At 53.0% G+C, this 19,462-nt stretch overlaps 8 protein-coding genes across 8 annotated transcripts; 2 read left to right on the forward strand and 6 right to left on the reverse strand.

Annotated features, from left to right (window-relative positions):
• Positions 1-2: 2 nt before the first annotated feature.
• On the reverse strand, positions 3-2,145 carry BDW74DRAFT_186678 (uncharacterized protein). Its single transcript, XM_073731309.1, has 3 exons — positions 1,674-2,145; positions 1,224-1,609; positions 3-1,170 (listed from the first exon to the last, which is right to left on the reverse strand). The coding sequence occupies exons 1-3, from the start codon at positions 1,935-1,937 to the stop codon at positions 177-179; spliced, it is 1,644 nt and encodes a 547-aa protein (XP_073581439.1). The 5' UTR covers positions 1,938-2,145; the 3' UTR covers positions 3-176.
• A 1,265-nt stretch (positions 2,146-3,410) lies between these two features.
• On the reverse strand, positions 3,411-6,103 carry BDW74DRAFT_186680 (uncharacterized protein; the record flags this gene model as incomplete). The annotated part of the gene is made up of 3 exons (XM_073731310.1): positions 3,411-4,483; positions 4,538-4,978; positions 5,032-6,103. 3 exons carry the CDS (start codon positions 6,101-6,103, stop codon positions 3,411-3,413), a joined length of 2,586 nt encoding a protein of 861 aa, XP_073581440.1.
• Positions 6,104-6,953: 850 nt separating this feature from the next.
• BDW74DRAFT_180416 (GFA family protein) lies at positions 6,954-7,470 on the forward strand (the record flags this gene model as incomplete). Its single annotated transcript, XM_073729745.1, has 4 exons — positions 6,954-7,053; positions 7,104-7,189; positions 7,240-7,344; positions 7,402-7,470. The coding sequence occupies 4 exons, from the start codon at positions 6,954-6,956 to the stop codon at positions 7,468-7,470; spliced, it is 360 nt and encodes a 119-aa protein (XP_073581441.1).
• A 507-nt stretch (positions 7,471-7,977) lies between these two features.
• BDW74DRAFT_169311 (alpha-galactosidase D) lies at positions 7,978-10,134 on the reverse strand (the record flags this gene model as incomplete). Its single annotated transcript, XM_073726971.1, has 4 exons — positions 7,978-8,701; positions 8,766-9,555; positions 9,614-9,670; positions 9,729-10,134. The coding sequence occupies 4 exons, from the start codon at positions 10,132-10,134 to the stop codon at positions 7,978-7,980; spliced, it is 1,977 nt and encodes a 658-aa protein (XP_073581442.1).
• A 429-nt stretch (positions 10,135-10,563) lies between these two features.
• BDW74DRAFT_56878 (putative amino acid permease family protein) lies at positions 10,564-12,350 on the reverse strand. Its single transcript, XM_073733193.1, has one exon. The coding sequence runs from the start codon at positions 12,260-12,262 to the stop codon at positions 10,667-10,669; it is 1,596 nt and encodes a 531-aa protein (XP_073581443.1). The 5' UTR covers positions 12,263-12,350; the 3' UTR covers positions 10,564-10,666.
• Positions 12,351-14,318: 1,968 nt separating this feature from the next.
• Positions 14,319-15,976, forward strand: BDW74DRAFT_157434 (SNG1 family protein). The gene is made up of 2 exons (XM_073725141.1): positions 14,319-14,565; positions 14,640-15,976. The coding sequence occupies exons 1-2, from the start codon at positions 14,445-14,447 to the stop codon at positions 15,860-15,862; spliced, it is 1,344 nt and encodes a 447-aa protein (XP_073581444.1). The 5' UTR covers positions 14,319-14,444; the 3' UTR covers positions 15,863-15,976.
• Positions 15,948-16,906, reverse strand: BDW74DRAFT_157436 (uncharacterized protein). Its single transcript, XM_073725142.1, has one exon. It carries the CDS (start codon positions 16,713-16,715, stop codon positions 16,251-16,253), a length of 465 nt encoding a protein of 154 aa, XP_073581445.1. The 5' UTR covers positions 16,716-16,906; the 3' UTR covers positions 15,948-16,250.
• Positions 16,907-17,784: 878 nt separating this feature from the next.
• On the reverse strand, positions 17,785-19,304 carry BDW74DRAFT_169313 (putative MFS transporter; the record flags this gene model as incomplete). Its single annotated transcript, XM_073726972.1, has 4 exons — positions 17,785-18,489; positions 18,542-18,943; positions 19,003-19,017; positions 19,065-19,304. The coding sequence occupies 4 exons, from the start codon at positions 19,302-19,304 to the stop codon at positions 17,785-17,787; spliced, it is 1,362 nt and encodes a 453-aa protein (XP_073581446.1).
• Between the last annotated feature and the right edge of the window lie 158 nt (positions 19,305-19,462).

Here is a 19,462-nt window from a genome sequence, read left to right on the forward strand (position 1 = left end):
TACATGTACCTAGCAAGGCCCAAAGCACCAAGCATACTATGAGTGTGGCGTTGAGGGGTGTCCATAATTTAATACAATAGATCGATAGAGTAAACCAGAGAAGTATAGAATAGTCTTGAATAACCGACTCAGTAAAGGGCTACATGTGTACCTCCATGGTTCCACTCATCAGGTGTCTATGCAGCAGCCTTCCCCCTGGTTTCAAACGGCATAAGACAAAACACCAACCCAGCAACGACAAACAACGCCGCCGAGATCCAAATCGGCACATCCGTATCCACCCCAACATACGCCGCAATAATCGGCGCCATGAGACCAGAGAGACGATTCCCTAATGCAACGAGCCCATTCGCAGTTCCGCGCACCGGTGCGGGGAACAACTCCGGCGTATAAGAGTAGAGCAAGCCGTAGACGAGGTTTTGGAAGAAAGCAATCGCACATGTAAAGCCTAGAACGGCTTGACTGGACCCTGCGCGTGTGAAGAGAAAGAGGAATACGCCGGTGCAGATGCATGCAAGTGTCCCGGTACCCTTGCGGCCGAGGTGTTTTGTGTTTACGAGAAGGCCGCCGAGGAGCGAGGCCGGGATACCGCAGACGGCTTGGATTGCGTAGGTGCGGTAGGTCGCTGACAGGGAGGTGGAGCCATATGCAACGCCTTTGTTGGCGAGGTAAATGGGTATGAAGGAGTTGTAAAGCGGGTAGGCCATGCCGATAGAGCACCAGAGGAATAACAAGAGGGTGGTTGAGAGGGCGAGACGGGGTGTACTGAAGAGGGAGCGTATTTTCTGCGGCGCAAATTTGTTTATCGTGCGGTTGAAGATGGCTTTCGGGGATGTGTTGGGCGGTGCGGCGGCTGGAGAGGACGAGGAAGACTGTTGGCAGGCTAACTGGAGCTCTTCGTCGATCACTTCAAAGTGGGTGATGGTAAGCCAGGTGGTTGATCCGTTCCTCGCTGCAATTTTGTTCACAACGTCGACGGCCTGTTGATCGAGGCCTTTCCCTAGTAGGTATTTTGGGGTCTCGTAGAGCTTGAAGAGAAGACGGGCGAAGAACATGGCCAGCGTAAGTCCCCCGAATGTCCAATACGAGTATCGCCAACCCAGGTTATCCTTGAAAGTGCATTCCCCAGCTGGCGTGTCCGATGGACACGAGTAATTTGCGATAAGCGGCCTGTTCCCTCGTTAGCAGACTTGTACTTGACATTCGATGACAGGGGTACCGACCACCCAATCAACGCCGCAACTGCCTGACCGACAGACCAGAACGCAGACTGCATGGTAAGCAGATACTGATGCGTCGCAGGAATATATTCCAGGAAAATAGCACTATCCACCGGTTGGTTTCCGCCAGTACCCACACCGATGAAGGCGCAGAAGACGCAGATGGCGATGAAGTTGGGACTCCCTGCACCAACTAGGCCAGCAATGGAGGACAGCAGCAAGGTGATGTTGAATGCAAGACGTCGTCCAATAAAGTCAGCGGTCATTGGCCACAGTGTCGATCCAACCACGAGGCCAGCGTACTTGGCAACAGTAAGAAAGGCGATACGGTCCACAGAGAACTCAACCTGGACCGCGGGGCTGATGATGGTTATAGCTTGCATCCAGAACTGTATGTATTGTTCAACATTGCTCTTCAATTAGTGGAGGAGATTTGGAGAGGCGACGACCAACATTATCAATGAACCAACCCAAGCCAGTCAATGCAAAGACCTTCCACTGGAACGGGCCCATTCCAAGGTCGATCAGAGCCGCATTCAAAATAGTGACCTTGCGTTCGTATAGTTCGTCCACGCCTTCTGAGATGCCCCGAGTATCAATACCATAGTGAGAGCCAACCCCCACAGTATCCTGAATCTTGTTGCAGGACTCAGGGGTACCTTTGTCGGGCTCTAGCACCGCTATCTGTTGTGCTGGAGTGAAACCCGAGTCGGCCATGATTTCAGATGTGATATCGCGTGTTTCTGAGTTGGATCCTGTTTTGTAAACACGGCAGAGTGCTCGCGTAGCAATTAGCTTTAATACCCAACAGACAAGATACGCTTGGATGATAGGATATTAGTAGTCCGTGTAACAAGATAGCAAAACTGCACTTATTCCAGTGACTAGTTCCTCAGTGATTGTTGATGCTCCAAGGGGATCTTCGTTTTAGGAATATATTGTCTTCTCTAGATTGACGAACAGAGGCCCGGGGCAGAAGGTGAAGAGGCGAGGGCGTTATCAGATGACAGACGTGGGGTTGCTCCGCATGGCGGCTGCAAGCCCCCAAATCTGGCATAGCCCATAGTTGGCTCTATTAAGCAGATGAGGGGGACTTGATAAGAGTTATCGTGATGCAGACACTCATTCCTGGAAACAGGACTATGGCTTTCGGCCAGTTTGGGCGTCATCTGTGGAGCCAAGGTAGAAACGTACCCGGACGGCGGCTCGATTGCTGCGTGGGGAAACAGTATCTTTCTAGAAAGGTCCAATAGGGCATCCTGAAAAGAGCATCCTGAAAAAAGTATAAAGATGGCCGTAAGTGGCTGTTCAAGCCGTAGCGATTATTGCTGTTGTCAGAATATCAGTATTGCAAGGTTACGCTCAGTCATCTCTCCGTCTGTTGCAATGGACGCGCTCGAGGCCGCAAATGCAATTCCCCAACACTAGGGACTCGCCTGCGCATTTAAAGTGGCAGAAACACCGTCACAAAGGGGGTTTTTGGGCCTGAGAACGTTGGATAGGTCTTCGAGAACCTCTGAGTATAGTGGTCAAGCCGTAGAGACTCGGTCGAGTCAAGCTCATATGGCCATGCGGATAACGCATACAAAGCTTCGATATGTGGAGAGGCGACTACTTCCTCTCCTTCGCATTAATTTCCTGCGTGCATCGTCTTCCCACACAAGCCGAGTCTCTCGCTCGCAGTGCAGCCCAAGCCGGTTGCATGTACCGCAAGGGAAGGCAGAACCATCGCATTTCTTCTTCCTGGACTTCTGTTATCGATGCTTATCTCGGCGGAGTGGTAGGTATTAGTCTACCGTCTTCTGCATGTCCAGCAGCCGTCTCGGGATCGACTTTGCCGCTTCGCGTGATTCATGATGTAGGAGGGATGCCGGATTGGTCCGGCAGTTGAGGTAAAGAGAGAAGAAGAGGAACCTTGAAAGACGATGAGGGAAAGGGAGAAATAAAGGAACATGGGAGGCAGGAACGCTGGAGGAGGAAGGGGCGCCGCACTACGGTAGGCCCAATCTAGCGATAAGTTCCGGGGGGCTGTCTTTCTACGTCGGATTGGCTCGCTCGAGAGCAACGGAAATCCGTTTAGAACATACATGGAGTATAAAAGCGCAAACTAATATCGTAAGTCCTAGTGAACTCGAGTTCGGAACAAGACATCGGAGACTCCTAGGCCCAGCATTTCCACCACCTAGCATATCAACTCAGGACACTCTCAAACCGATGCACCCCAGACCCGACAGTGACCTGTCTCCTACCACTCCTGAGTGTTCCAGGAAGAGTCACAACTGCCTCGCTATTCGGAGGCACTCTCACAGCCAACCTAAACACTCCTCCCTCCACCTTCCAGCTTGACTCCACAGCCCCATACGGACTAACAAACCTTTCGTTCGCACTGGTGAGATCTCCACCTACCCTAACATCAACCGCAAAGCGCTTCCATCCAGGGGTCAAGGGTTTCAATCCACCGATGTTCTCGTGCATCCATGCCCCCACGCTTCCAACAGCGTAGTGGTTGAAGCTCGTCATCTCGCCGGGGTTGACACTGCCGTTGGCAAGGATACTATCCCAGCGCTCCCAGGTTGTGGTCCCGTTCATGAGGACTTGGAAGAGCCAGCCTGGTACATCTTCTTGTAGCAGAGTGTTGTAGAATGTAGACGAGGCATTGTATTGCGATAGTGTGTGGCCAAGGAGGTGTGTTCCTGCAAAGCCGGTGCCCACTTTGTAGTCGTTCTCCTCAATGATGTCGACGAGGCGCGATGCAGCCGCCGTGTAGTGCGATGGCTGCGCAAAGAGCTTGAAGTTCAGGGGTAACGTCAGACCCGTCTGCGTCTCATTCGCGACGGTGCCATTGTTGGAAATCCAAGCTCGTTGGAACGCCTGCGTGAGGTTTGCCCGATCAGCTGCGTATTTCTCTGCCTCGTCACTATAGTCCAGATAAGACGAGATATTCGCTAGCAACTCGGTACTATGAATCAAGTATGCGTCAGAAACCAGGTACTTGTTGGTTGTTGCGTCCCCAGGATTATCCGGTGGCGCAAGGGGATCCAGCCAGTCTGCGAACTGGAATGACGAACGATTCCACAGCCCAACTTCGTTGCGCAAGATGCCTTTGTCGATCCAGACCTGCGCACCAGGGTACTGCTCAGCCAGCATGCCCTTGTCGCCGTAGGTTTGAAAGAGCGCCCAGGGGACGCCGACGATTGCGTCACCCCAGATGGCGCTAGCAGCTGTTGAGCCCAATACATTGGGAATGACATTGGGTGGTGCATCTATTTCTCATTAGCGATAGAAGTAGAATGAGGAAGAAACGGCTGGGTCAGTACAGTTATTCTCCAGCTGCTCAGAGTGCACATCTTTCAACCACCCACGCAGAAACCCCGCGGTGTCATAGATAAAGTTCGCTGTGCGCGCAAAAGCGTGGATATCGCCTGTCCATCCAAGTCGCTCATCACGCTGGGGGCAATCAGTGGGAATCGAGAAGAAGTTTCCGCGCATCGACCAGATGATGTTCTCGTGCAACTTGTTTAGTAAGGAATTGGAGCAGTTGAAGAACCCCGTCTGCTCCATGTCGCTGTTGATCACGATGGCCGTCACAGAGTCCGCGTTGAGCTCTGTTTCCTCGGGCCAGCCGGTGACCTGCACGTATCGGAAGCCGTGAAAAGTGAACGATGGCTCCCATTCTTGTTCTTCTCCAGAGAGAGTCAAGTTATCGGTCGCTTTGGCGTTACGGAGCGGGCGCGTTGCCACTTCGCCGTTTTCCATTACTGGAGATGTTAGTTGGAACCAAGAAGAATAAAAAGGACGGGAGGACAATTACCTTCTGTATGGAGGAAGCTAATTGTACTTCCTTCCGGCCCTTTGACGCGAACACGCAGCCAGCCAACGAGATTCTGGCCGAAGTCCAGTACCCTCTTGCCCGAAGCGCTCTTGAAGACATTCTCCAACTTGCGCTCTTCAATTCGTCGGACAGGGGGAGCATCTGGCGCAGCAAGCACACTCTTGTCAAAATCCACCCCATGCGTACCGAGCCAGTCGGAGGCATCAAATCCCGGCTCAGACCATCCCTCAATTTCTTGTGTGGAATCATACGTCTCGCCATTGTAAATCTCCGATGCAACAATCGGACCGGTAGACGACTGCCATGTCTCGTCGCTGGGTATGTAGATCGTTTCACCGTCGGCGGTAGTTATAGAAAGTAGCGACAGGAAGCCCAAAGTATCGCCGTAGATATTCCGTATCATGTTCCAGCTCAGTGCCCCGGCATACCAGCCCTCGCCGACTGTGACTCCGATCGTGTTGTCGCCTGATTGTAGGAGGTCCGTAACGTCGTAGGTATTGTACTCGTGTCGATGCGTGTATGACTGCCATCCAGGCGCTAGAACATGGTCGCCAACCGGTTGACCGTTGATCTCAGCTTCGTAGACACCCAACGCCGTGATATATAGTCTCGCAGAGAGAATTTCTTCGTCCACATCGAAATCCTTCCTAAAGTAGATCGGTTGATGGGTAGCATTTACCTCAGTCTCTCGATCGGAGACAATAGCAACAGCACCCTGCCAGTCCTCTTCACTCAACAAGCCAGGCTCCACGGTAACAGGCTCTGACCAGGATGAGCCTGGCTGGCTTTTGTGTCCGAACGAACGAACCCGAACAGTTGCTTCTTCGCCGGATTGCAGGGGGTCGGTAGGCCATGGCACAAGTACAGAGTCGGACGAGTTGACGCGAAAGGTGCTTGCTTTGCCGGCTCTTTCGATCTCAAGCTCGTAGGCAGATTGCGTCCAGTTAGAGACCGTACCGTCAAATCGCCAGGAAATCCTTGGAGACGGCTCTCCGATGCCCAGGGCTGAGCGGTGGTGCTCAAAGGTTACCGAGGCAATTGACAGAGACATGTTTGTGTCGGTGTCTGTCTGCCCAGACTGAGAGTCGATTTCATTCAGCTGTCGATGCATCTTTTATACCTCGCAAGCAGAACGTCATACAATGCTCCAAGGTCCCTCCCCCCACGGCCTCGGCACTTGCTTACTCAAGGAGAACGTTCGCGTGGGACAATGATACACCGAGCACCTCATTTCATCACACGTAGCCAAGTGCGCCGAGTAAGCGAGTTGCAGGCAGCAGCAAAGTTCCGGAGACAACTGTGGGGGGTTTGCGGGGAAGTTTATTAATCTGGGGATACTCCAGAGTAGCAGTCCCCCGCGTCCCACTGCCGATCTCTCCAGCCGGAGGAGGGTCCTGGCGCTCGGTGTTCGTGACCCCGAGCATTACCTAGGACGAGTCGGGAATTCCGAACGCGAATACGGGTGAAGGGCAAAGCTGAGTCAAAATCGTTTTCGTGTTGTGGGCGGCCAAGTGGACTTGCTATAGGCGTGTTTCCGCTGTCGCTATCCCCGCCATGGCTGGGCTTATGTATGGTACCGGTAAGGGAGCCAAGTCTTCCTTATGTCATTAGATCAAGTAATGGTCCGAGGTTGCGAGATGCGAGCAGATCGGGCTAGAGGCTGGTATCCGGTGGGGGAAATATTCGACAATCAGCAAAATTGAGCTGCTGATAGAGCAAAATAGGGATCGACGTGCAATGTTTGCTTCGTCCCAACATGGTATCCTTGACCTGAACACGAGCTCGGCGTTCTCGGCGGAGGGCCTCCAGATGCAGAACCCCGCGTCGGTCATCCATGATGTCCGAACATGTTTCTGCTTTTTTTTCCCTTGGACTCATCGATAAATCGAAGCTGGATCGCAATGTCGTTGCTCTACCGAGGAAACTGCCACTGCGGTACCGTCAAATTCAGCTTCAAACTGTCGGCGCTTCTAGAAGAGTTGGAGGTAGTTAGCTGCAACTGTGCGACACAATCAAACCAAACGTGGAGCGAACATCACTGACCGTGCCAGGCTCCATCTGCACGAAGAATGGCTATCTGATGGTCTATCCCAAGGCGTCGGATACGAAACGCGACCATGAGGAAGATGCAGTGAAGGTACTGGAAGCGCTCTCCATCGTTAAATAAGGAGTGATTGACAGAATCAGGAATATCGCTTCGCTTCGAAGCAGTTCCCGCACTATTTCTGCGTGACGTGCGGGACGAGTGTGTACGCGAAGGGTCCGGAGGGGAGCGATATCATGGCTGTCAATGTACGTCGCTCTTTCCTTCTCTAGTATGTGTCGTGGACGTGGCTGAGATAGTGGTAGGCGAGAACACTTGAAGGCATCGATGTGGAGAAGCTGAAGCTGAAGAAGGTGGATGGGAGGAGTGCTTGATTATCACAGGATGATGAGCTGGGAGGTGTTGGTGGTTGAAGGTGTTCAGGCGTCTGGCTTGGGGAAGGAAATGGCGTTGCACGTGCAGGGCCGGGCAGGTGGGAATGCCCTCTGATGTTCAATTCGGGCATATACAGAACTGAGAAGGCAGAACTAAGATTTTGTGCATTGAAGAATTTGGAAAGAGCTTTGAGAGATGTGTTTACTGAGCACAGCAATGAAGGATGTTGTAGTCTCTTGCGTTCCAACTAGGGATGATGAATCAAGCAGGTAGATCAAACATTGGCCTACCATCTGTCTGCTGAGATCGTTTGGTACCCATCGAGGGAAGAGCCAATTCCATTATATCTGACCTCGTCTTAGGTACCTACGGCCCCTAGGCTCTTCCTAAGCTTTTCTAAGCCCCTGTCTACACGTAACTATCTTGATTGTGACAAAGCGAGGCCCCATACCCTTGTCCTTGTTCTGTTCTCCGTCTCAACCACCATCCTTACCGATCCAACAATCTCAATCATACACCGCAACCCCCACAACATCCGGCGCCCAGTCACTAGACCCCTCCTGCACCTCATTTCCTAGCACAACCTCATTAGCACCCTCGCTCCAACCCCCAGTAAGGACCCCAAGGCGGCCCGAGTCCCACCAGCCCAACCCCGGCCCAAAAAGCTCACTATGGCGTCCGGAAAGCGGAACCTCCAGTCTAACAGGCTCATCCCCATTAACGCTGATCGTGAGATTCCGCGAGTTAGACCCCCAATTCCACGCGCTGTCGAAGGCGACTTCGTTGTTTATGTAGTCGATTTCGAGGTATTTGGTGCCGGAGCTTGAGCTGTTGATTTGGGCACTTGCGGAGCTGGATGTGCTTAGGTCGACGATCTTGGACCCCGCAGGTAGGCAGAAGCCATCGGGGCAGGTGTAGGTGTTTGCTGGGGCGGATAGCGAGAAGTCTGAAGTGCCGGTGTAGTACGTGGGCTTTGGGGGCGTTAGAGTTAGTGAGGAGATTGTTGGGGCGCTGTGAAATGTTATGGTGTTGTTTGAGGACGCGATTAGGCTGATCTTTGCTGAGATTGTGAGTGAGCCTGCTGGGATGGAAACTGAGATTGGTGTTTTGCTGCTGCTTGTTGTGATGGATATGTTAGTTGCCCCTGTAGCTGGTTCGGAGAGGGTGATGTTGAGACTGTGGTTAGGGCTTGAGGTAATGGCGTAGATGTCGGAGAATGTCGTCTTATCGCTGCCAGGGTGTTAGCCTACCAATCAATAAAGCAGCATAGTCCAGAGAGCTAGAGAGAACTCACCCATCTGTGACTGCAAAGATATCACCCGGATATACGCCCGCATCAACAACGTCCCCAAGCTCAACCAGCAACACCCCATGCGCCTTCACAGCAGCACTATAGCTCGTTTGCACCCTCTCCACACTCTCACCAGCCCAAACATTCTTCAGCGTACCAGCATACTGCACCCCAACATCCGGCAAATCAAGCGTTATCTCCCTGTCTTCACCCCTCCAATTAATCACAGCAGCAACGACTCTGCCCCCCTCCAACGGCCCCGCCCAAACCTCATACCCCTGATCCGTATACCTCCTCTTAAGCGCCGCACTAACACCAAGCGCATCCTGATTGTAGCTGATAACATCCTCATTCCCCAGAATCTCCAGGGACTCCGCTCTCATCCCCTCAAACTTCGCCCCAATCGTCAACGGACTCTTCAGTATCCCCCACAGGCTGAAATGCGTTTGTTCCTCAGGGACCGTGAGAACACCATCCAGTCCGACAAGGAGCATATCGAGATCAGGCCATTGTCCTGGACCTGCGAAGTCCGTTTGCGGCACAGCTTGGTTAAGCGTGCGGAAGATGGAGCGCCAGTGCGGTGTTATGTCGTTGCCGATGCGCCAGGAGTGCCCGATGGCGGGGGCCCAGAGGGCGGGGAAGTCGATGCCCCATTCACAGACTTGGAAGAGGATGGGGCGGTCGAAAGATTGGAGATAGAAGGACATGTTTGTGAAGCGCGGCTCGGGGGAGGTCGAGGGGGCGTAGTTGACGTTTGGGTAGTTGGTGGCTGCGTCGGAGTAGCAGTTGTCGTCTGATATTCATCAGTAGACTGTGAGTAGATGAGAAGAGGGCAAGGGAGTATGAAATACATTTCAATGAATCAGCGCCCCAGTCAGCAAATGTCCTTGCGTCAATATCCTCATAGTCTGATCATACCCATCAGCACATCGCTCCACTCCTCTCAAGAACAAGAAGCGAACTCACAAAGATTCCCCGTACTATTCGGCGGACTCCCACAAAGCAGAATCCCGGAGTCTCCATATACCCCAAATAGCAAACCCTGACTATGCAACCACTCCCCAATCGCGGGGAAGCCACTGGGGAAGGTATCCGGATTCCAGGTCAGCGTGCCATCAGGCAGTCGTTCATCAACGCCCCAGCCGCAGTCGATCGTCACGTATTTGTACCCGAGGTCCGCAAGCCCGGTGTCGAGTAGCGCCTGCGCGTTCTCGCGCACGATGCTCTCGTTTGGATAGCAATTATATTGGTTGTAGGTGTTCCAGCCCATCTGTGGGGTGAGAGCGGGACCATCGTCCAGACGGGGTTTCAGGGGTGAGGATCGGGCTGCTAGGGCCGTGGAGACCAGGAAGAAAGAAATGAGGGCTATCATGGTGCCGACTGTAATGGCCACAGTAGCAAAGCCTATGTGGAATATTCAGCTCGAACCCTTCTGTTTAAACTGGTGGCAGAGTACATGCCACAGATGGACATCAGGCCATCGCAATTTATACATTCTGACCACTGAAAGTGACCGGAAAATTGCCTATTCCAGTTGCAGATCGCGCAAGGTCCCAGAGTTGCATTTTAATATCTGCAGCTCCGGGTTTGCGGGGTATACCCCGATGCCTGAGTAATAATGCGCCTGTGATATTGTTTTGACTCAGTATTCCTCCTGCATGATGATGGCATGACTTGGGCTTGTCCGAGACACTGCGGTACCTCCCAAGGTCGCTAAGAAAATCCCTGCTCTGTATACCTGTACCTATTGAGAAAGAGAGATTCTGTCAATATAACAGCTCACGAATCTGAAATATTAGCACTGTCATGCATGCAAATAACACAGAATTCGCAGAAGGAAAGTCTAATGAGCTAAATATAAAATTTGTATTGGAATATAACGACACAAGTCCTACATCAAGACATCACGACTCTTTTTCCCTCCTCGCATGCCCGACTTCCCCCTCAGCCTCCAGCCTCCTCGCAAAAATCATCTGCGCCATCGCATCCTCCGTCCTGAGATACATTCTCTTCCCCTGCACGAACCAGAACCCGATTGAAACAACCAGCATAACGCCAAACACCGCAATGGCGTAGTTCATGTCCGCTGGAGCTGGGTCCGGGCTCCCAGGGAAGAAAAAGAAGACTGTCGTCACAGCACAATACACGATACTAACCCAGTTGACCGGAGTACCCCAGCGGCCTAGTCTAAATGGGCCAGGTGGAAGAGTGTCGCGGCCAACGTACAATAGAGCTGCGATCGGAATGCCATATGAGACTGTCAGGGCGATTGTGCTGACGCTGAGAATAGCGTCAAGGACGGTGCTAGCGAAGAGGTAAAGGATTCCGACCAGCGCAATAAGAAAGCCTTGCATCCAGAGAGCGCGGGCGGGCACTTTCCATGTTGGGTCGATGTGCGCAAAGTACGGGCTGAACGGGAAGCCGCCGTCTCTGGCGAAGCCCCAGGTAAGCCGCGAAGCTGTGGTAAGGATACTGATGCCTTGGCCGAGACCGTTGAAAATAAACAGTGCGAGCAGGACAGCAGCACCTTGCAGGCCGACGGTCTCCTGCATGAGTTCGATGAAGGGCAAGTCCGCGTCGACAACAGTGTCAATGTCTTGAATGCAGAAGAGGCAGATGAGCATGAAGATGAACCCAGTTATCGCTCCCAATAATACTGCAAGCCAAATAACACGTGGGGCGTTGCGACGCGGCGAAGGCATCTCCTCAACCATGTGAATCACAGCATCAAAGGCTGTAAGGCCGTATGCGGCTTGGACAAGACCGGTAAACCAGACGACGCCGTCAGGCCAGCCAGTCCGGTTCATCCATTGACCAAAAGCGAAAGAGGCGGGTTGGAATGATAGTTCTGACTTGACGCCGACGGAAATGAGAAGGGCGAGCGCGAGAATGGCAAATAAAGCCGTGAACCAGACGCCGACGAAGTTGTTGAGCCAGGGGAGGACCTTCTCGGACCGGCAGCTGACGACATTGGTCAATGTCAAAACAAAGACAACGGCGATATAGACGACGAATTGAAGCCAGCCCTTATCTGCGCCATCCCAGTCCGGATCAAACATGGTTTTCATGCCCAGCAGGAACTCGGTCATGAAGGCGACTTGGGACGCTGTCAGGGTCCACCAACCAAAGGTGTTGACCCATGCCGTCATGTACGACAGAAAGCGGCCGAATGGTGTGTCCCACAGCCGGCACACCCAATATGCCTGCCCAAGCGCCGTGGGCATACTGCTGGTGAGCTCACCGAGCGAGACAGCGACGCAGAGATTGCAGACGGTCACTAGAACAAGACCCCATAGAATCGTGATAGAACCTCCATTGGTGAGGCCGCTGCTGAGGCCTTGAGCAAAGGTTGAGTAGGTGCCAAGCACACAGAAAGCCAAGGCGAGCATGCTCCAGAGGCTAAATTTGCGCGACAGAGCCTGGACGTGGCCCATGGCGGCCAGGTCCTGCTCCTCGACGCTGTGGTCGCCCTTGACGGGCTTGGGCTGGGCTTCGTCCATGACTTTCTGGCTGATGATATTATTTCAGGTCATCTCTGAGGGCCGACGCGAAGCTGATAAAAAGGTCAAAGAGAAGGCTGGGCGCATCGTCATGGAGTCGGCGCGGAAAAAAATCAGACTTTGCGGGGAACAAGTGGGTCACGAGCCATATCTAGTATCAAGGTACCATGACATCCTTCAATCACTCACAGATAGCATCCGATATCTGATTGGAGGCATCCTCGGTAATCGGAAGTTTATACTGCAGCCTATGGTCTTGGTCACGATGCTGCGTCGAGGCTCGATTCCACTTTTGGCAGGTCTATGCGTTGGAGTCTCACCAGCTCTCCAACTGACAGTTACCGAAATTAAGCTCCCACGGTATATACATGGGCGTGAACACGTATACTCCCTTCTTTGGTCATGGCGGAGACAAATCCCGCAGATGGCTGCGGGAAACATTACTTACGCACGAGGGAGCTCCGTCATGAAAACTCGTGGCATTAACCTTTCGCCGCATTCATTTCCAGCCGCGGGCATCGTAAAAATAAGGCCGTGGCAAGGAACTAGACGAGCCGGCTTCTTTTCACCAGAGGCCTTTAACCCGACCGAGCTTCGTGTCGGGCGCGAGTGCCTATGGCATCGTCGACGCTGTCGCGGGGTTGGGATCTTGGGAGATTTTGGAGTTTATAGCAACCCAAGGTTCAGTCTGATGCATGCTCGATGTCTGCTTTCAAAGGCCCGGAACTTTCGTATATCAGGAGAATAGGCAATGATACAGAAACATGCTCCGATCCAAAAGTTTCGTCCCATCGTCTGCCGAACAATCGAGAACGAACGATCCTTTCGAGATTGAAAAAGATCTCGAACGAGTCTTTCAGCGAGAACGTTAAGCGAGATGGATCTAGCACCCTCGTTCGATCTGATATGTCCAGATTTGACGTTGCTAATTCGCGCAGGAGCGGCGTCGTGATTCATGGTCAAATGCATCAGAGTTGATGTTTCGTCTGGTGTTTGCCGTCTTCGAGAATCCCTTCAAGTAAAGCGTGGAACTGTACGGTTAAAGTTCTGCCCAACAGGTCCATACATCGTTGTTCTAGTGCAATGATGGAATAGGTCGAGTTCAGGCCCTCAGCAAGGTAAGAGGCCAATGGCTGAGTCCGGCAGTGACAATGAAATCCTCAAGGACAGCTGCATTTTGTCAAAGTTGCCAATCCATCGAGTCTTCCAAGATTCGATCTCTTCAGCTGATCTGTGTCAACGCATCCTCAAACAACTGCGAAAAAATCAACCCAGGTTCCAAGCAAAATTTCATGAAATCGCTGGGATTAGTTTCTAGAAGAAGAAAATCTGCCCCATCAAGCTTCTCGAGCGGATATCTGAGGTCGGATTCGGCCACAACTGCGAGGGTTTTGCGATATGATGCTTTTCCAATACAACGTTGCCTGGCCACAAGAGTTTTCTCGTCTGAAGACTTCCCTCCATAAGGGTAACGAGACTGGACTGCAGGGGTAATGACGGGTTGCGTTTGCGGTCACACAGTGGGAGGTTCCGTCAAACAACCAACTCCTCCCACGTCTTTCCGCGAAGGCTGATCAATCATGTTTTCTCTGCGGCAATCGGCCGCTGCTCGGTGAGCAAGGACATGGGTATCTTCTTCGTTTGATGCTCACGATCAAGCAGGATCATCGAATGCGTGTCATTGCTTACGCTGCTTAAAGCTGACGTCCGTCATTAAGTCCGACACACTTGTCAAATCCGAGGCAGCAACGCATTGGAAGCCATATCCGTGTTCAGATGTGCGATATCTCATATCTCCGGAAGTTTCCAATTGGTGACGGTGCAGATTTCAGACCGTGAGATGTCGCGGACGCCCCCCCCCCCCCCCCGGCTCTTAACGCTGAGAACCAGGACGGCCAGTGGACAACCAGAGTTGTGATGGTGAAATCCCGCCGGGTAACCGGCAGCGCAGCAATCGATAAGCAACGCCAAGCCCCTGCGAAACCAGCGCTTGGTAATCCGATCTCCGCCCGGATCTTGTCCGTGTCCACTGTCTATCGCCCATGGACGAGCTTCACGGAGACCGTGGGCCACAAGGGGTCCGAATGCGGCCGACCTGGGCCGAGCCTTAAATTTAACGAACTGGCCCGCCTCACATTCTTTTTTCTCTCCGGAGCATTTTCATTCCACCATCGCGAACAAAATGACTGCTGACGCTGAGGCCGGAGAAAAAAGCCCCTCAAAGGCCCCTGAGGCTGTCGGCTTCTGGGACCCAGCCCTCAAGACCACTCGCAACAAGGTCTTCTTCAAATGGGGGCGCACCGGTAAGCTCGCCTCCCTTGCGTTACTCTAACCCAAGCAGAAACAAAGCTGACTGTGTAACTGTGCAACCCTCCAGCCTTACTGCTCTGCACCTTCATCCTCTGCGTCCTCTCTCTCTACTGGGCTGTCCAATTCCATTCCGATGACAAAGTTTCCAACCTCAAGGTGTGGGTGGTGGATTTCGACAACTCGCAAGATGCGCTCGTCGGACCTGCCGTCACCGATCTGGCAAGACAAATCTCCACGTCAAGCCAGTCAAAGCAGAACCTAGGCTACACCATCAAACCCGCGACCGACTTCGAGGACCCCGTCGCAGTCGTCCAAGCTGTCTACGACGAGCACTGCTGGGCGGCAATCATCGTCAACCCGGACGCTACAACCCTCCTCCGCGACGCCGTAACCAACGGCAACACCTCCTACAGCCCCTCCGACGCCGCGCAGTTCGTCATCATCTCCGCCCGTGACGAAACAACCTTCTCGAGCTACATCACCCCCGCCCTGAACTCCTTCGAATTGCAGCTCCGCGCCTCCTTCGGGCCGGAATGGGTGCGCAATCTCACCACCTCATCAACAACAAATTTCACCTCCATCCCGCCGCAAGCCATCAACCCGGCCATCGCATTCAACACGCTCGATCTGCGCCCCTTCGCCCCCGCCGCCGCAACCCCCTCCGTCACAATCGGCCTCATCTACCTAATCATCCTGTCATTCTTCAACTTCCCCTTCATGATGCCCGTGCACGGGATGTTCATGAAGCCCAACGAGAACGGCAAGACACTCAAGATCCCGCAGTGGCTTATCTGGCGCGTCTGCTCAAGCATAACAACATACTTCTTCCTCTCGCTCTTCTACTCGTTCGTCTCGCTCGCCTTCCAGATCCCGTTCTCGAACGACCCAGCGCCAGACACCGTCTCCGCGAATAACCCCAATGCCTACGGCAAGGGCTCGTTCGTCGTCTTCTGGATGCTGAACTGGGTGGGTATGGGCGCGCTCGGCTTTCCGCTCGAGAATATGTCCATGATCCTGGGATTCCCGTACAGCGCGCTGTTCTTGATCTTCTGGGTTATCACGAACGTCTCGAGTGGGTTCTATGCGCTTGATATAGCGCCGGGTTTCTTTAAGTGGGGGTATGCGTGGCCGTTGCATCGAATTGTTAATGCGCTGCGGACGATCCTGTTTGGTACGCATTCGAAGATCGGGCTTGATTTTGGAGTTCTTTTCGCTTGGATTGGGGCCTCGCTTATTTTGTTCCCCTTCGCTACGTTTATTATGCGGTGGAAGATGAAGAGGGGGATATGACCGGGAACATTCTCCGCAAAAGAGCAGAGGATAGAGATATAGATTGGATATTATAGAACATAGAGGGATATATTACGTAGAGTGATACCATAATAATTTAATATTATTTCAAAACTGCCTGCATGACACACGAATCTGGAAGCAAACAAACTAGAAACCCGGGGTAGCAACTCAAGTGCGACAGAGGCTAAACAAGCACAGTAAACCAATTAATCAATCCACCTCATAGTACCATAGCCATAGACATAAACAAAATAACCTAAAATGACCAATTCACGGACATGCAGATGCAGACAGCCAGAATATAATACAACGAAAGTCCAAAACCAAGCCCCGACTATAGCAAGTAACATCCCTCCTATACAACTCGCTATTGCCCTCGTCAAGCTCACGCCACAACCCCCAACAGCGCCGAACAAAACAACATCCCCAAGACACCCAAGCCCGCCTTACTCACAATAGCAGGCGCCGCATTCCCCGTATCCGTCGGCTCCGCTGCATCCCCGGTAGCGCTCGCATCATCATCATCATCACTGCCCGACGTCGAGCTCGGCACCGCAGCAGTCGCAGTCTGGGTCAAGTTCCCGCCTCCACAGAAGTAATCGCCGTCTTTAGCGCCGTTGTCTCCGAGACATTTCCGCAGGTCGTCGCCCGATTGTTCCTGTGCGAGGCAGTACAGTCCGCAGTCGTCATTGTAGGATTCGACGTCCGCGACGCCGCAGCATTTGTCCATTATCGACGAGTAGTTTCCGGATGTGGAGCGGACGGCGCAGGCGATGTCTTGCACGGGGAGGACCCAGGCGTTGCCGGTGCAGGTTGCGGCTGCGGCGGTAGAGGTTGTGGTTGTGGACATTTCGGTTGGTTTTTTTGGTTGGTTGGAACTTGGTAGAGAGTGTGGTTTGTTTAGTTGTGGTTGTATAGCGAGCGATTGTTGAATCGACGGGTTTGATTTAACTGAATCTTTGTTTTTTTTAAACGAAGGGAGCTGATGAAAGAAATGAAGGGCAAGAAAACAGGGATGAGCTGAGATTTAAGACATTGACAGCAAGTGTTCTCACAATCTGACCTGCCTGCCCTGCCTGCCTGTTCTATAATTATCTCAGACACTCCAGCTTGGCTGTTGGACCAATGACGTCTGTCCTCCCTTTACCGAATCCCGAACCATTGAATCATATCCAGCCCTTCGTTACACAGCTGCGTTGCTGGGTGTCTATGGTTCGCCTACCTAGCTATATATCAGAATATATACTCATAATCTGTAGTAGCCTAGCCTAGCCCTGTAGACGGGGCTTATGGGGAGCCGCCGCTGGGGTATGTACTGCGTATCCACTCTGCGAAAAGGAGATCCAGCTAGACCCCAGGACCCTTACCTAGCGGTCAAACTTAAAACGAAGCGGTCGGGATATAAAGTAATACCTCAAAAATCCAGGTTTGAGTCGAACTCACACGCGAAGCAGTGGATTTTGGTCAGACATCTATCTAGGGAGCGTCGTGGCGGTTTGGAATTGGGTCGCGAGTCCAGAATATAGAGTTCGTGCCTGTGTTTTGTCCAGGGAATAATCGATCGGAACGCAACCTTGTTATTTCTTTGGCTGGAAATGACACTCCGGGATCAAGGTTGGGCACGATACGGAGCCGCAGTACGGGGTACAGCTGGGCGACTTGAGCTGCTAATTCAAACGATAAGTATATGCACTATTTCCATCTTCTTGTTTATATGCAAAGTCGGAAGTAGCCTATGTACAGAAAGTCGTAAGTATGTACTGATCTTGTGAGAAAGAAGAATTCGTCTTTCCAGCGACGTCCTCTCAACGGGCAACGAGAGATTGACCGGTACCTCCTCCAGTGACCCTCATCCTCCCCGGATCTGGACCAAAGGCGACCTCCCAAACTCCCACCCCCCTCCAACCCATCCGTCGCAGCTACCTCTTCCCCATCCTCGGCAACCCACACCAAAGCACCAAAATCCCACCGGACAACGCAATCGCAAAAGGCGGCAGGACCTCAACCCCCTTTGCCTGCGCCACAGCCCCAACAGCAAACGGCAAGACCGCCGCACCACTGGCCCCAAACGCCGCCGCAAAACCAATCGCACTGACATGCAAAGCCCTAGGCAACAGCCTCGTAGCGACAACAACAGCACCGGGGAACATCGGGCCGAGCCAGAACCCCTGGAACGAGACGGCGATGATGGACGCAAAGAAGTTCGGCACGAGGTAGAAGATCAGGGCAAATGCGACCGAGAGGAGCAGGTAGATTGCGATGCCGAGTTTCTCGCCTATCCGAGGCGTAACGAAACCGAGCACGATCCGGCCCGCTGTGATGCCCAGCCAGTACCCCGTTGAGCCCATGCCGCTGGCGAACTCGCCGCCGTGCCGCACGCGCATGAGGAAGGTTACGACCCAGCCGCCGATGGCGACTTCGGCGCCGACGTAGCCCAGTAGGAAGAGGGAGAGGAGCCAGGTGACGCGGGCGTATTTGGGGATGAAGAGGGCGCGGCGCACGCCGCCTTGTTCGTCTGGGTTGTCGGTTGTCTCGCTGCGCTCAGATTCGGCTTTGAAGGCTGCAGCGTCGGAGTCCCAGAAGGCCCAGAGGCAGGAGGCTAGCTCGAGGGCTGCGCAGGCGACCTGACGTGCCGTAAGTGACGATTAAGCCGACGACGTGAGTAGCGAGGCTTACCATGATATAGTAGAAATAATACCAGCCCACTCCTGCCTCGGTAATCAAACTCGTTGCGACAAGAGGCGCCATTACTGCGCCGACGCCGTAAAGGCCGTGCAACAGTCCCAGCATCTGATTTGAGTTTGCCATATTCCCAATCCAGGCGTTCCAGGCGGAATCAGCGAGCCCGTTTCCTAGGCCCGCAAAGATGAATGATACTACGAGCACCGGGTAGGGAGGGTGCACGCAGTTGACGACGTAGGCGAGGAGGTGGCAGCCAGGGGAAAGCCAGGCGATGCCGCGCCGGCCGAGGCGTTGGTGGAGAGTATTGTTTGTGATTGCTGCTAGAGTATATCCGCCTATTGGGGAGAGGAAGACGAGCGAGACGGTTGTGTAGGACAGGTCATAATATTCCTCGAACTGGTGTAGTTAGACTAGACAAAGAATAATGGTTTTTTCGCGTTGGTCAAAGTACTTACATATGGCAGAAGAGGCTGGAGTGCTTAGCAGGAATCTTCAAGATGATGGAGACATAACTCACTCCATACGCTGAATCATTTGCGCCCATGACAAAGAAGGCCCAGAACGTTGCGATTGTCTTAACGATATTGGAGCGAGGATGATTCCAGCGCTCAACCGCGGTGCCATCGTCGAGGGCATTACTTGAATTGCTTCCCCGCAAATCAGACCGTAATTCGGCCTTCTCAGCGTCTCCAACATCGCGGTTTTGCTGTGATTGTGGTGGTGGTTGTTCAGGCTGAATCTCTGCGGTTCCTGCCATGTCGAAACTACCCACGCTACCAAATCAATCCGCGCAACGAGCGACGAACAAGAAGACGTTTGATTTATAGCTTAGATATCAAATCTCCAGTTGGCCGTTTTGCCTGAATGGGCAAGTCTTTCAGCGCCGGAAACCCCCACTGGAGCCAACCTCCAAGG

This window comes from Aspergillus multicolor (genome assembly GCF_047715735.1).
Source record: "Aspergillus multicolor strain CBS 133.54 unplaced genomic scaffold BDW74scaffold_22, whole genome shotgun sequence".
Classification (NCBI taxonomy): Eukaryota; Fungi; Ascomycota; class Eurotiomycetes; order Eurotiales; family Aspergillaceae; genus Aspergillus; species Aspergillus multicolor.

Bases quoted from the DNA above. Each gene is read 5' to 3' on its own strand.
- BDW74DRAFT_186678 (XM_073731309.1), bottom strand. From the start codon at position 1,937: ATGGCCGACTCGGGTTTCACTCCAGCACAACAGATAGCGGTGCTAGAG. The intron at 1,610-1,673 runs GTTGGTCGTCGC...CAATACATACAG, and splicing joins TGGGTTGGTTCATTGATAAT to TTCTGGATGCAAGCTATAAC. The intron at 1,171-1,223 runs GTCGGTACCCCT...ACGAGGGAACAG, and splicing joins GTTGCGGCGTTGATTGGGTG to GCCGCTTATCGCAAATTACT.
- BDW74DRAFT_56878 (XM_073733193.1), bottom strand. From the start codon at position 12,262: ATGGACGAAGCCCAGCCCAAGCCCGTCAAGGGCGACCACAGCGTCGAG.
- BDW74DRAFT_157436 (XM_073725142.1), bottom strand. From the start codon at position 16,715: ATGTCCACAACCACAACCTCTACCGCCGCAGCCGCAACCTGCACCGGC.
- BDW74DRAFT_157434 (XM_073725141.1), top strand. From the start codon at position 14,445: ATGACTGCTGACGCTGAGGCCGGAGAAAAAAGCCCCTCAAAGGCCCCT. The intron at 14,566-14,639 runs GTAAGCTCGCCT...GCAACCCTCCAG, and splicing joins CTTCAAATGGGGGCGCACCG to CCTTACTGCTCTGCACCTTC.